This window comes from Ovis canadensis, chromosome 6 (assembly GCF_042477335.2).
Source record: "Ovis canadensis isolate MfBH-ARS-UI-01 breed Bighorn chromosome 6, ARS-UI_OviCan_v2, whole genome shotgun sequence".
Taxonomy (NCBI): domain Eukaryota; kingdom Metazoa; phylum Chordata; class Mammalia; order Artiodactyla; family Bovidae; genus Ovis; species Ovis canadensis.
The window spans coordinates 107,168,607-107,180,712 of record NC_091250.1 but is presented as its reverse complement, the minus strand read 5'-3'; the positions used below and the strand labels follow the sequence as shown (position 1 = coordinate 107,180,712).

General features: G+C 43.5%; 2 protein-coding genes across 6 annotated transcripts in view; one reads left to right on the top strand and one right to left on the bottom strand.

Annotated features, from left to right (window-relative positions):
* The window catches only part of USO1 (USO1 vesicle transport factor), a 75,893-nt gene extending 74,342 nt beyond the window's left edge, over window positions 1–1,551 (bottom strand). For both annotated transcript variants that reach the window (XM_069594372.1, XM_069594373.1), the window contains exon 1: window positions 1,105–1,551. In XM_069594372.1, the coding sequence (XP_069450473.1) occupies window positions 1,105–1,170 (66 nt within the window). In that variant the 5' untranslated portion in view covers window positions 1,171–1,551. The remainder of the gene's footprint in view (window positions 1–1,104) is intronic.
* The window catches only part of G3BP2 (G3BP stress granule assembly factor 2), an 88,585-nt gene continuing 77,579 nt past the window's right edge, over window positions 1,101–12,106 (top strand). For 2 of the 4 annotated variants that reach the window (XM_069594389.1, XM_069594384.1), the window contains exons 1-2: window positions 1,101–1,709; window positions 1,809–1,928. The gene's annotated coding sequence lies outside the window, so the exon portion shown is untranslated. The remainder of the gene's footprint in view (window positions 1,710–1,808; window positions 1,929–12,106) is intronic. The other 2 variants (XM_069594387.1, XM_069594391.1) reach the window with 2 other exon arrangements.

Here is a 12,106-nt window from a genome sequence, read left to right as displayed (position 1 = left end):
GGATACTATCACCTATCCTACAAGGTGGTTGGGGAGCTAAGGAAAATAAGAATGTAAACTACAAAGAACACAGAACCCAGCACAAGGTAAGAACCTGGCAAATGAAAGCTATCATTGAACCTTCAGGATCCCAGTAACACAGAGCATAGGATCAACATTCACAGACAATCCAGTAGTGTCTACGAATACTAACCACAGTTTACTTTTACAATGCCATACTTTGTCACTTTTTTGTAGACCTAAAATTACTCTCAAACCAATAGTTAAAAAAAAGTCATACACTTATTCCTAACAGACACTAACCAAACTTCGAGATTTATCCTAAACCTAAAATCGAACCAACTTATCAAAAATTGTGTTGAGTAGCTAACAATTTTTTTAAAGTGACGCTGCAAATCCTGTTTACACGAGTTCACACTTCTGAATGGGGAGAATGGAAGGGACGCGTGTTCCCAAAGCATTTTGAGCGCCAAAGATCCCCACAACAACCAAGCGAGTATTTCCCAAATAGTGGGCGAGGCTGAAAAACGGGGTCCGAACTAATGACACCTGAAAGAACGACCTGCCTCCAGTTGAATGGGCAGGGGCAGGTGGCTTTGTGACCCAAACTATCGTATTATTCTTAGCCACTTGCTCTGGTCAACTGCTGGGTTTAAACCTTCCTGCAGTCTTCCTCAAAGCCCCATTCCAGACTGCGAGGGAGGTGGACTTTAGGTTAATCACCGCCAGCGAAGACACTGGCGAAAAGGGAGGGACAGGCCCGCGGCCCCGAAGGGCGTGGGAGGCAGGTCAGGCCACTTCTGCCCAGGATGGATGCCTTTCCCGGCGGTACCACCGCGGACCACCACCAAGCGGCCTGTGGAGCTTCGGGGCGCGGCTGCTGTCAGCAGGGCCAAGCCGCTGCGCTGGGGGTTGTGCTGCGGGTGTGAGGGAATAACTTGCGGGTTTCAGGAGAGGAAAAGAGGCACGGGGGCAAAAGGGGAGGCGGCATGTAGACTCCCGGCCCACGGTGACGCGCAGGGGGGTGACCTCCGGGCCCCTATGTCCTCCGTCCCGGTTTCTGCCCGGACCCTTCCCAAGTCCCGGACCCGCCGCTCCTCTCACCGTCTCGGCTTCTGTGTGCTGGGGTCCGGCACTCTGACCCCCCATAACCCCGCGGAGGAAATTCATCTTGCCGCTCAGCCACGGGCTCTACCGGCCTTTTCGGGAAAGAAGCGATAACTTCCCCTGTCCTCCGCAGGGCCCGACCCCCAAGCCTGCACTTTGCACTCCCCGGCCGCCACCGCCACAGCCTACTCGGCGGCCGCTCCAGCCCCCTATGCCCGGAAACAGCGTCCGCCACCAGTTGAGATGCGCATGCGCGGCGACGTGGCATTACGTGGCGGCTCGAAGGGCGAAGGCAAACGAGCAAAGTAGGCGAGAGGCGGCTGGTAGCCCAGGTCTTCCTAAGCCCCGCCCACTGCGAAGGCTCCGCCCTCCCCCGTAAGAACACGCCTCCCACTCCAGCCTTCGGCTCGTGCCTCCTGCTGGCCCCAACCACCCACGTGGTGCGAGCCCGGCCCTGCCGGCAGGGGACCTTACGGATAGTGTACGCATTTTGGCTTGCAAGGTGTTTAATTGTTGCCGGGCGGGACTTACTGCAAGCTGTCAAGTCTGGGGTTGTGTTTTGTTGAGTAGAAAGAGAAATTTTCCTTCGGCCGACGTGACAGGTAAGGGGTCCCGGCCTCTGGGAGGGTTCATTTGGTTTTGCGGTATAGCAGTACGAGCTTTGTGGCCTTCTCATCCCCACAAATTGCATTTCTTTACAGGGCTTTGTTTGGTGAAAAAAAGGGTACTTGAGCCCCCTCATTCCATTGCCACGGGAGGGCGCATTTCTCAGCTTTTGCTCTTCCAACCTGCTAAAAGGAATTCCTGGATCTAAACACCAGGTACACCGCTATTTTCTAGGGGTGTGAGGAGGAAACCAATCCAACCCTGCGTTTGGCTTACTAGATTAAATACATTGATCTGCAGTGTCATTTTGACAGCAGGGAACATAATGTTTTGTTATTAATGCTAAACTCTTAGATTTTCAGCGTGTGTGGGGGGGGGTTAGCATGAAAAATATTCGTTTTTCAAATCGGTAAGCCTTGTTTCTTTTGAAATGAGAGTGCCAGATACACATGCTTATGGAGTAGTCTTGTCAATGCCTTGAACGTGAAAGCGCAGAGTCTAGTTATAACTGATTCATACACCACTCCCCTTGGATGCCCCACAGGTCTCAGACTCCCCAACCTTCCTTTAAAAAAAAAAAATCAGTATGCTTCGTTCATGTGCCCTGCTGCACTCATCAGTACCACTAGCCAAATAATTGCCTAAGCTGGAAGGAGGAGGCTGGGAGGAATCTGAAACTCTGGATTTCACCCCGGCATGTCCAATAGTCAAATCCTGTCATGCCTATTTATAGACTATTTTTCAAATAGGTCTCTGCTCTCCATGCTCTCTGCCTCTGACATGGTTTATGTTCCCATCATTCTTCACCAAGATTACGGGCAATAGCTTCCTAACTAGTTTGTCAGCATTTAAGCCTTGGGTTTCTTCCAGTCACCCAAGTCCACTCTTGGGTGAGCCTGACAATGACAAAACATCTGTCCATGTTAGTCCTCGTCTGAAAATCCTCCGGTTGTCGCCCATTCACCCCAAAATAAAATCCAAACTCCTTAGCTTGATGTATAGGCCTGTTATGTTCTGGCTCTTGCCTGTTTTTTCAGCTCCTGCCTCCCACACATACTTTGGATATAGGCCTGGATAAGTCCTTCCCCTCCCTCCACTTCATCAAGGAAACTCCTGCTAGTTCCTTAAAATTTAACTTTGGTATCTTCAGAAAGCTCTCCCTGAAATCTAGATACATGTGTATATGCTATTCCTTTGCAGTTGTTGATATGTGGGAAGCTCTCAATAAATGCCTATTGAACCAGACTGTTAATGGCAGAATGTGTTATTCATTTTTATATCTTTGTGGCTTAGCATTGTCACATAAAAGGTGATATTGATAGATACATGAAGAAAGCATTAAAGGGTATATGAATATAATGATGAGGAGGAAGGTCCTTTTTTTCATCTGTAAGGTGGGTTTGCAGATAACACATATCACAAAGGCTATGGTGCAGTTTCCTTTGCTAGTGCCAAGGTTTTAAGCTTCTGTGAGTTGGAGAACAGTGGGGATCATACTGCCAAAAATATTGTACACTAAGCATTGTCCTCTGTTTTAAAACTGGACACTTGACAGTTTGCTTTAGATATTTTCCACCAGGGCATTTCCTTGCAGCCTAAAAAAAGTAACCAATAAATGCTCAGCATTTTTATTACCAAGTAATATCTGCAAAGAACTTCATCTAGTCCTTAAGTGTCACCCCTTCCTGAGCCTCTCCTCAGCTCTAGGGGTAAAGCTCTGAGATGGAGTGGGGCTCATGGATGTTTATTACATGTATTATTTGGTAATAAAAAGCAGCGCCTTCACATTTTAGCAGAATCATTTTAAGGCACCAACCTTTCCAAAATGCCCTGCTTTGTTTTAAATTTCCGTGAGTATAGCAGACGCTCAAGAACCATTTCTTAAATAAAGGAAAAGAAAACATGAAAAAATTATGACTGCCCGACTTATGCCGTTATACTTCTCACTTTTATAAATCTAAATATTCAATGGAAGAATGTGAATCATTAAAATACATATAATTCATGGCTCAACTGGTAAAGAATCTGCCTGCAATGCAGGAGACCTGGGTTTGATCCCTGGATTGGAAAGATCCCCTGGAGAAGGGAAAGACTACCCACTCCAGTGCTCTGGCATGGAGAATTCCATGGACTGTATAGTCTGTGGTGTTGCAAAGAGTCAGACACGACTGAGTGACTTTCAGTTTTCAAAATGTTAACTTGGGTAAATAAAAGTGATTTTTCTGAGAACAGAACAACTAACAAAACTCATTGATTTGAAATTCATTTTTAGATTTGCTTGCTTCCAATCCCCTAGCTCAGTGGCTCTCTTCAGTGGCCCACTTTCCTCATCCTTTTTTATTTTCTATAGCAAACTCAACAATAACAATGAAATATCATTGCACAAGATTGGTTGAGGGTGGTGGTAATACAGTGGAGTTTTGTCCATACCTGCTTTGGAGGATGAGTGGAGGTGATAATTTGTGTCTAAAATGTATCAGTCACATACAGGTTTTTAAAGACTAGTTACTGGAAAAGTCAGGGTTCAAAAATATTGTTGATAAAATTTTGCATTAAGTTTTATTCATTACCCAAACAACACACAGCAAAATAAATTGATAATGATGAAGCAGTAATTGACATTCAGAACCAACCAATAATAACAGTATCAAATACACTTGTGCTGTTTCTTTGCCAGACTATTCAAAGGACTTTACAAGAAATAAATTGCTTAATTCTCCCAACAACCTTATGAACTGAATAATCTTATTAGCCTCATTTTTCCCGTGACAAAACAGGGACAGAGAGTAACTTGCCTGATGTCATATAGGTAGAAAGTGGCAGAGCTGGAACGTAAATTGGTAATCTGACTCCAAAGCCTGTGCTCTTATGTACTACCCTGTCTGACCTCTCTAGACTCAAGACAATGATCCTGCACTAAGTAGAGAGGTGGTCTATAAGTCCCTGTGTAATCTGGCCTCTCTGTTGTCTCCCTGACCTCACTCACTTCCTGCTTTATTCCCTCCACTCCAGCAACACTGGCTTCCTTAGGTTTCTGAAACTTGATTTCCCCTCATGGCCTTTGTGCTTGTCTTTGCTGTGTTTTGGATGCCTGCTCCTCTACCTACATAGAGAAATGCCTCACTCCCTTCACCTTATTTAAGTTTGCTCAGATGTTACTTGGGCTTCCCTGGTGGCTCAGATGGTAAAGAATCTACCCGTAATGCAGGAGACCTGGGTTCGATCCCTGGGTAGGGAAGATCCCCTGGAGAAGGGAATGGCAACCCCTCCGTTATTCTTGCCTGGAGAATTCCATGGGCAGAGGAGGCTGGCAGACTAAGTCTATGGGGTTACATAGAGTCAGACACAACTGTGCATGGACGTACACGTAAATGTTACTTGGGTCTCTCCTGACTGTAAGTTGCCATCTCCCCATACTCCTTCTTCCTCTGCTCTGCTCGTGGTCCTCTGTAGTCCTTATCAGTCTTACTTTATTCTTCCATATATATATATATATATATATATAATTTTTCCATATTTCATCAGATCTAAGATGCCATCAAGTGTACCTCAGAGAAAGAAAAAAAAAGACTGTTATTGTTATTCATTTGCTAAGTCATGTCCAATTCTTTTTGACCTCATGGTCTATGGCATGCCAAGCTCCTCTGTCCTCCACTGTCTCCCAGAGTTTGCCCAAATTCATGTCTATAGAGTCAGTGATGCTATCTAACCATCTCATCCCACCTCCTCCTACTTTGCGTTCAATCTTTCCCAGCATCAGGGTCTTTTCCAGTGAGTCAGCTCTTCACATCAGGAGCTTCAGCTTCAGCTACAGTCCTTCCAATGATTATTCAGGGTTGATTTCCTTTAGGATTGACTGGTTTGATCTCCTTGCAGTCCAAGGGACTCTCAAGAATCTTCTCCAGCACCACAGTTCAAAAGCATCAGCTCTTTGGTGCTCAACCTTCTTTATGGACCAACTCTCACATCCATACCTGACTATTGGAAAAAAACCCATAGCTTTGACTGTAAGATGCCACCTATCAAAAAATGCATGCCAATTTTAGGTTTCATAAAATGGGAAGAAATGTTCATCATAGGATTAATGGAATATAGTATTTATTTTACATCTTTATTATGTTTATAGTATATTTCTCCACTGTCACCTGAATGTAAACCCATAAAGGTAGGGATTTTAAATGCTCCCTTTTGTAAATTGCTCTTCCTTCAGTAGGTCTCCCTGGTGGCTCAGATGGTAAGGAATCTGCCTGCAATGTAAGAGACCCGGGTTTGACCCCGGGGTTGAGAAGATCCCCTGGAGAAGGGAATGGCAACCCACTCCAGTATTCTTGCCTGGAGAATTCCAGGGACAGAGGAACCTGGCAGGGTACATCCATGGGGTCACGAAGAGTCAAGACACGACTGAGCGACTAACACTTTCAGGTTCTGTCTTCAGTGCTTAAGCACAGTATATGACACATGGTCAGCACTTAGTAGCTCTTTAAGGGATGAATGAACTCCTCAAATGAGGAAATTCCCAGTTCAGCTTGTGTGCATGGAAGCAGAAATTCTGCAGTGCTATGTTGCATGGCATCCACACTTCCTCAGCAGAGTCTGAGAAAATTTTCCTCCAAAAATTTGATTAACTAAATTTAGTTTCTGAATATTTTGTTTGCTTTCAGCAATCAATTTAGTAATTAACACTTAGTCATATGTAAAGATAAATGTCGAAGAAAGGAGTTAAATTTTGAGGATCAGATAGCAGCCCATTGGGAGAACCATTTCAACCTCCCAGTGGCAAGCTCACTTTGGCTTGAAATTCATTACACTAATGCAATTATTGTCATCATGGTGGTCTCCTCCTCCTTCTTTAAGACAGATAATACATTCACATGGTTAAAATATAAGTGACAAAAGTGTACTTAGCAAAAAGTTTCCCTACAATTCCTTGGCCACCCAGGCAAATATAGACAATTCTTGTTTATCCTTCCAGATACACATATATGTATATGTACTCTCTTTTAATAACACAAATCAATGTAGCACATTGTATAAACTGTTCTGCACCTTACATTTTCCTGCTTAATAATTCTTGGAAATTGTTCCATACAAGAAGTATTCTTTATCCTTTCTTATTGTGTTCTGTGGAATGCTTTTAAAATACTTTTTGAAGCCCTAGGAATTCCTTGGAAGAGAGGGGGTGCAAGACAGAGGGTTCTCGGGCCCCATCCTGCTCCATTTGATGGATTTCATTTGTTTATACTTCCTGTGTTATTTGGAAGAAAAGAGGCTAAAATGTTGGATAGCCACCTCTCTTAAGAGATGTGAAACATGACCAAGGCAAGGACCTGAATAGTCAAGTAGTTTCACATGCTCTAGAGTCCAGGATGCAAATTCCTGCTCTACCTGTTTTGAGAAGGATAATAATATCCTCCTCATGTGGTTGTTGTTAGAATTTTATTACATAATAGCTTTAATGTGCTTAGTACTTTAGTGCATGAAACAGAGTAAATACTCAATAAAGGTCAGAGTGGAGACCTAGGTATCTTTGGTGCATATCATCAATTTCTTAACAGCTGAACATTTAAAGATATTACCCTATAACAGTACTCACTTCAAACTGTTGGCTCATGTTACAGAAAAGTCCGTTACTTCAGACATGGCTTGCTCTGGGGAACATCCAGATAATCTCTCGAGGATCTGGACTTTAATTATTTTATCTGGACTCTGCTCTTTCTGTTGGTTTCCTTCTCTGACTCCGTGCAAGGGCAAGTTTGCTGTCAGTTCCTGCAGTCCTGTAACCTCCAAGAACCGAGTTTATAGAGGAAGACTCCTTACCTCTCTCCTTCGAATCCCAGCAAAAGTCCTCTTATTACTCACTGGACCTCACTGGGGCATGTACCTTTGTATTGGGCGAGTTCCTGTAGTCCAGTGTGTGAGATGCTCTAACTAGCCTTGGTTTACATGCCCATCTCTAAAATAAGCAATGGGCATATAGCATAAGAACAGAGAAGTAGGGACTTTCTTCAAAGGGAAGCTGGACTACTGTGCCAGCAGAAAATTTATCAGGATAGGAAAAACAATAGATGCTTGCTACATCCCTGATGGACTTGACTGCTTGCCAGTTTTTTTTTTTTTTTCTGCAGTGCCACTAGCACTAGCTAGCATAAGTACTGTTGCTCTACAAAATGTTCAAAAGATCATGTTGCATTACTTAATAAAAGTAATTTCACATTGCTTTGTATTTATATCTGCAAGCAAAGCTATAGCTATACCCACTTTTTACAAGAGTACAGTCCAGGTGTTTCCATTCTTCGGAAGATATGAGAAGTGCTTATTTAATAAAACACTTAAATTAGGAAATCCCATTTTCAGTTCCAAAGGACTTTTTGTAAGACTGAAATTTTTAAGTTAATTAATGTATTTTTGGCTGTGCTGTGTTGTCATTGCTGCAAGTGGAGAGCTACTTTAGTTGTGGTGTGTGGGCTTCTCATTGCGGTGGCTTCTCTTATTTTGGAGCACAGGTTCTAGAACGCAGGCTCAGTAGTTGTGGCCCTCGGGCTCTAAGTATGTGAGCTGGGTAGTTGTGTCACGCAGGCCTAGCTGCTCCACAGCATGTGGGATCTTCCTGGACCAGGGATCAAACCCATGTCCCTTGCCTTGGCAGGGGGATTCTTAACCGCTGGATCACCGGGGAAGTCCTATAAGAGTGTTTATTGAGGGATAAATTTATCAGCTCGAGGCCCAGGCACTCTTATCTCCTGTAGAGAATTTGACTGTCATCTCTCCACACCCACTGTGTTCCCCAACTCCCTGCAGTTAGCTAAACAGGCAAGTCCTGAATAGCCAGGATAGGGTTGAAGATTTTACTGCCCCATTCCACAGCTAAACTGAGTCTTTTGAAGTGCGAATTACTGGGTGATGCTAAGACTTCCTGGAAGTTTAAGGGAACTTCTCGTGAAGTCATTGCCATGTTCATTAGCAATCCATGACCAGGCAGTTGCAGCTGACTGTCTCATCTGCCTGAGTCTATGGTCAGATGAGTACAAGGGCAGGGGACTCTGTCAAAGTAGATTGGGCCTCCGGGGCCAGCAGGGTGGTAACTGATTTGGACCAGAGCATTTCAAAGCCAGCCCAGATCTCCAAGGTCTCCTCTCTCCCCAGTTCCAGTTCTTTAATGATGTTGACTGTAAGCAACCAACATACTACATGAATAATTGGGGGAAGCTCAATAAGTTGCAGATATTAGATGGAGGGTCCAGAACTGGCATACAGTTTGAGGAAAGAAGAGGGAGTTGGCTGTGGATGTAATTGTCTGCCAGCAGCTCAAGAGTCTATGCACATAGGAATAGAAGATAGAAGATTATGAGCACAGAGAGGCCGAGGACAGAAGCCTTCTCTCTGGTTCGACTGTTCCTGATGCTGTCTTGCCCAGGATCTCAAATACCACACTAGTCATGGGTAATATAAAGAAATAGAAGAGCTCCAGCTTATTCTCCCACTATCTTCTCCTTGGGCTTTCCAGGAGGCACTAGTGGTAAAGAACCCACCTGCCAATGCAGGAGATGCAAGAGATGTGGGTTCAATCCCTGGGTTGGGAAGATCTGCTGGAGGAGGGCATGGCAACCCACTCCAGTATTCTTCTTGGAGAATCCCATGGGTAGAGGGGCCTGGTGGGCTACGGTTCATAGCGTCGAAAAGAGTCAACTTTGCATGCATGCACGAACCCTCTCCCTACCTCTAATACCCCAATACACACATGGCCTTTCCAGGGCAGGGCCATAGTTGGTGAGACCCAAAATGACCCAGACCCAAGTCCTTAAACTGCTCCCTCTCTCCCAGGTGTATGCATGATGAGTCCTAAATAGCAACCAGTCTTCTTGTGCAGGTGCTGCTGTGGTTCAAGTTTCTGTGTGTGCATACTAGGTAGCTTCAGCTGTGTCCAACTCTGTGACCTCATGGACTATAGCCCACCAGGCTCCTCTGTCCGTGGGATTCTCCAGGCAAGAATACTGGAGCGGGTTGCCCTCCTCCATGGGGGATCTTCTCAACTCAAGGATCAAGCTGCAGTCTCTTATATCTCCTGTATTGGCAGGTGGGTTCTTTATACTACTGGCACCTGGGAAGCAAAATGACTATACTTGTATTTGGGTACTTCTTTTATGGTATAGTAAATACCAAGATCTTTGTTTTTTTAAAAACAAAATTCATAACCATTGAAAACATATCAATGAAACTACCAATTTAACCCATTTCATTTTAACAGAATGAGTGGTTCTATGTTCTGCTGTATCTTGCATACCTGATGGGCTGGTTAGGCCTGAATTCAGCATCTTTCTGTACCTTTCACTTTTCTGTTTGGGGCTTTTGGAATCTTGGTCTGTAGGTAGCTACTCGGCTCTGGCCAGAGACTCGGGCTCCTTTTTTTTTTTATTTTTCCTTGCCAAATTTAGGAAAGATGGTCCTTGTGTGTTAACTCCTGACCTCCCTGGCAGAATGAGCCCCTTTATTTGTAGAACTTTTCTCCTCTAATTCATACTCAGCCCCTCCCTTTTTGAGGGTGAGTTGGGGTGGGAGATGGAATTGCAAGAGCTGATTGATAAGGTAGGGGCTTAGAGGGGGTTAGTGGGGCTTCTATGAAGGAGAGAACAGTCACAGAAGAGAAAGGGGAGAGAGTAGAGAAAGAGATCCAAGAAACTGAATGAAACTGCTGACTAATATCTGCAGCTAGAGTATTACACCCACATAAATACAGTGTTTTTTTTTTTTTTCTTCAGTACTTAAAAATAGCTCAGTATAGCAGAATACTGAAAACAGATGTGCTTGGTTTCCTGAGCTACTGATTCAGCAAACATTTGAGTGTCTGTCCTCTCTGCCAGGCCCTGCTAGAGCTTCTTTCCCACTCTGTGTTCCTTCTGGAGTGCTGAAATTCTTATTTGTATTTTCACAGAGAGTGAAGCCTGGGCTTCAGCATGGTATAAAGTAGAAAGGAATGTTTTGTTTGCAAACCTAAACAGAAATGGGTCCTACCTCTTTGGAATGGTGTAGTCTTGGGCAAATTAGACTTAACTTTGCTGTCTTGGTTTTGATTACCTACTGCATTGCAAAAGAAAAACAAAGAATGCCTTAAAACAAATTGTCTGGGATCTAAGATGGTACCTTTCTGCTAAGCCATGCTTGGCTCGAAGCGTTGTCTTTTTTGTTAAAAGCTGGTTGTGGTTGTATCCTTATCTGGGAAGAAAGGAGGAGAAAGGTCAAGATCAAAAGTTATCTACGGACAAGTTATCTGTCCATCCTCTACTTTTTTACTCATGTAATTTTTATTCTGAATTAATTTTAGAATTGGGAAAAGGTTGCAAAAATTATACAAAGAATTCCTAAATATTTTCACCCAGATTCCTTGAATGCTAACATTTTTATCATGATTACTTTATCATTTTTTTCTATCTAAATTATGCATTTTCCCCTAAACCATCTGGGAAAGAATTTTTAAGCATGATGTCCCTTTATTTTAGTACCTAATTCCCAATTCCTAAAAAAAAGTTTTCTTAAATAACACAGTGCAGTGATCAAATCCAGGAAATTAACACTGATATCAATGCAGTTATCTAATCTACAGACCTTATTCAAATTTTGCCAGGAGTCCCAATTATTTTCCTTTCTGGCCCGATATCCAAACCAGGATCACACATTGCATTTAGATGTTATCTGTCTATAGTCACCTTTAATCTGGAATGGTTCTCTGTCTTTGTCTTTTGTGATTTGATATTTGGAAGAGTACAGGTTAGATCAGTTGCTTTGCAGCACGCTGCTCAACTGGAGTTTGTTGGATCATCCTGATTAAGTTCGAATGGTACATCTTTGGCATCTTTGCTAGGAATATCCCAGATATGCTCTTCTTCTCACAGTGCATCATCTCAAGAGATACATAACATATACTTGCCCCACTATTAGTAATACTAATTTTGATCCTTTGTTTAAGGTATTGTCTGCCTCTCTACTGTACATTTAATGATTTTTTCCCTTTGATATTAATGTATATCATTTGAGGAATGTGCTTTAATATTGCTAGATATCCTGTTTCTCCTCAAACTTTCACCCTTCTTTTTTAGGATCTGTTGATAATTGTTACCTGAATCAATAGTAGTTGCCAATCTGTTGTTTAGGGGCTTCTCAGGTGGCACTAATGGTAAAGAATCCTCCTGCCAATGCAGGAGATGCAGGAGATATGGGTTTGATCTCTGGGTTGGGAAGATCCCCTGGAGGAGGAAATGAGTTGGACACGACTGAGCACACACAGTCTGCTGTTTGCATAAAGCCTTTCCTGGAAGCTCCATCTTTCAGCCTCTAACTATTTTGCTAAGAACTGCGTCCTTGTGCATGCGAAGTTGGTTCAGTCATGTCTGACTCTTTG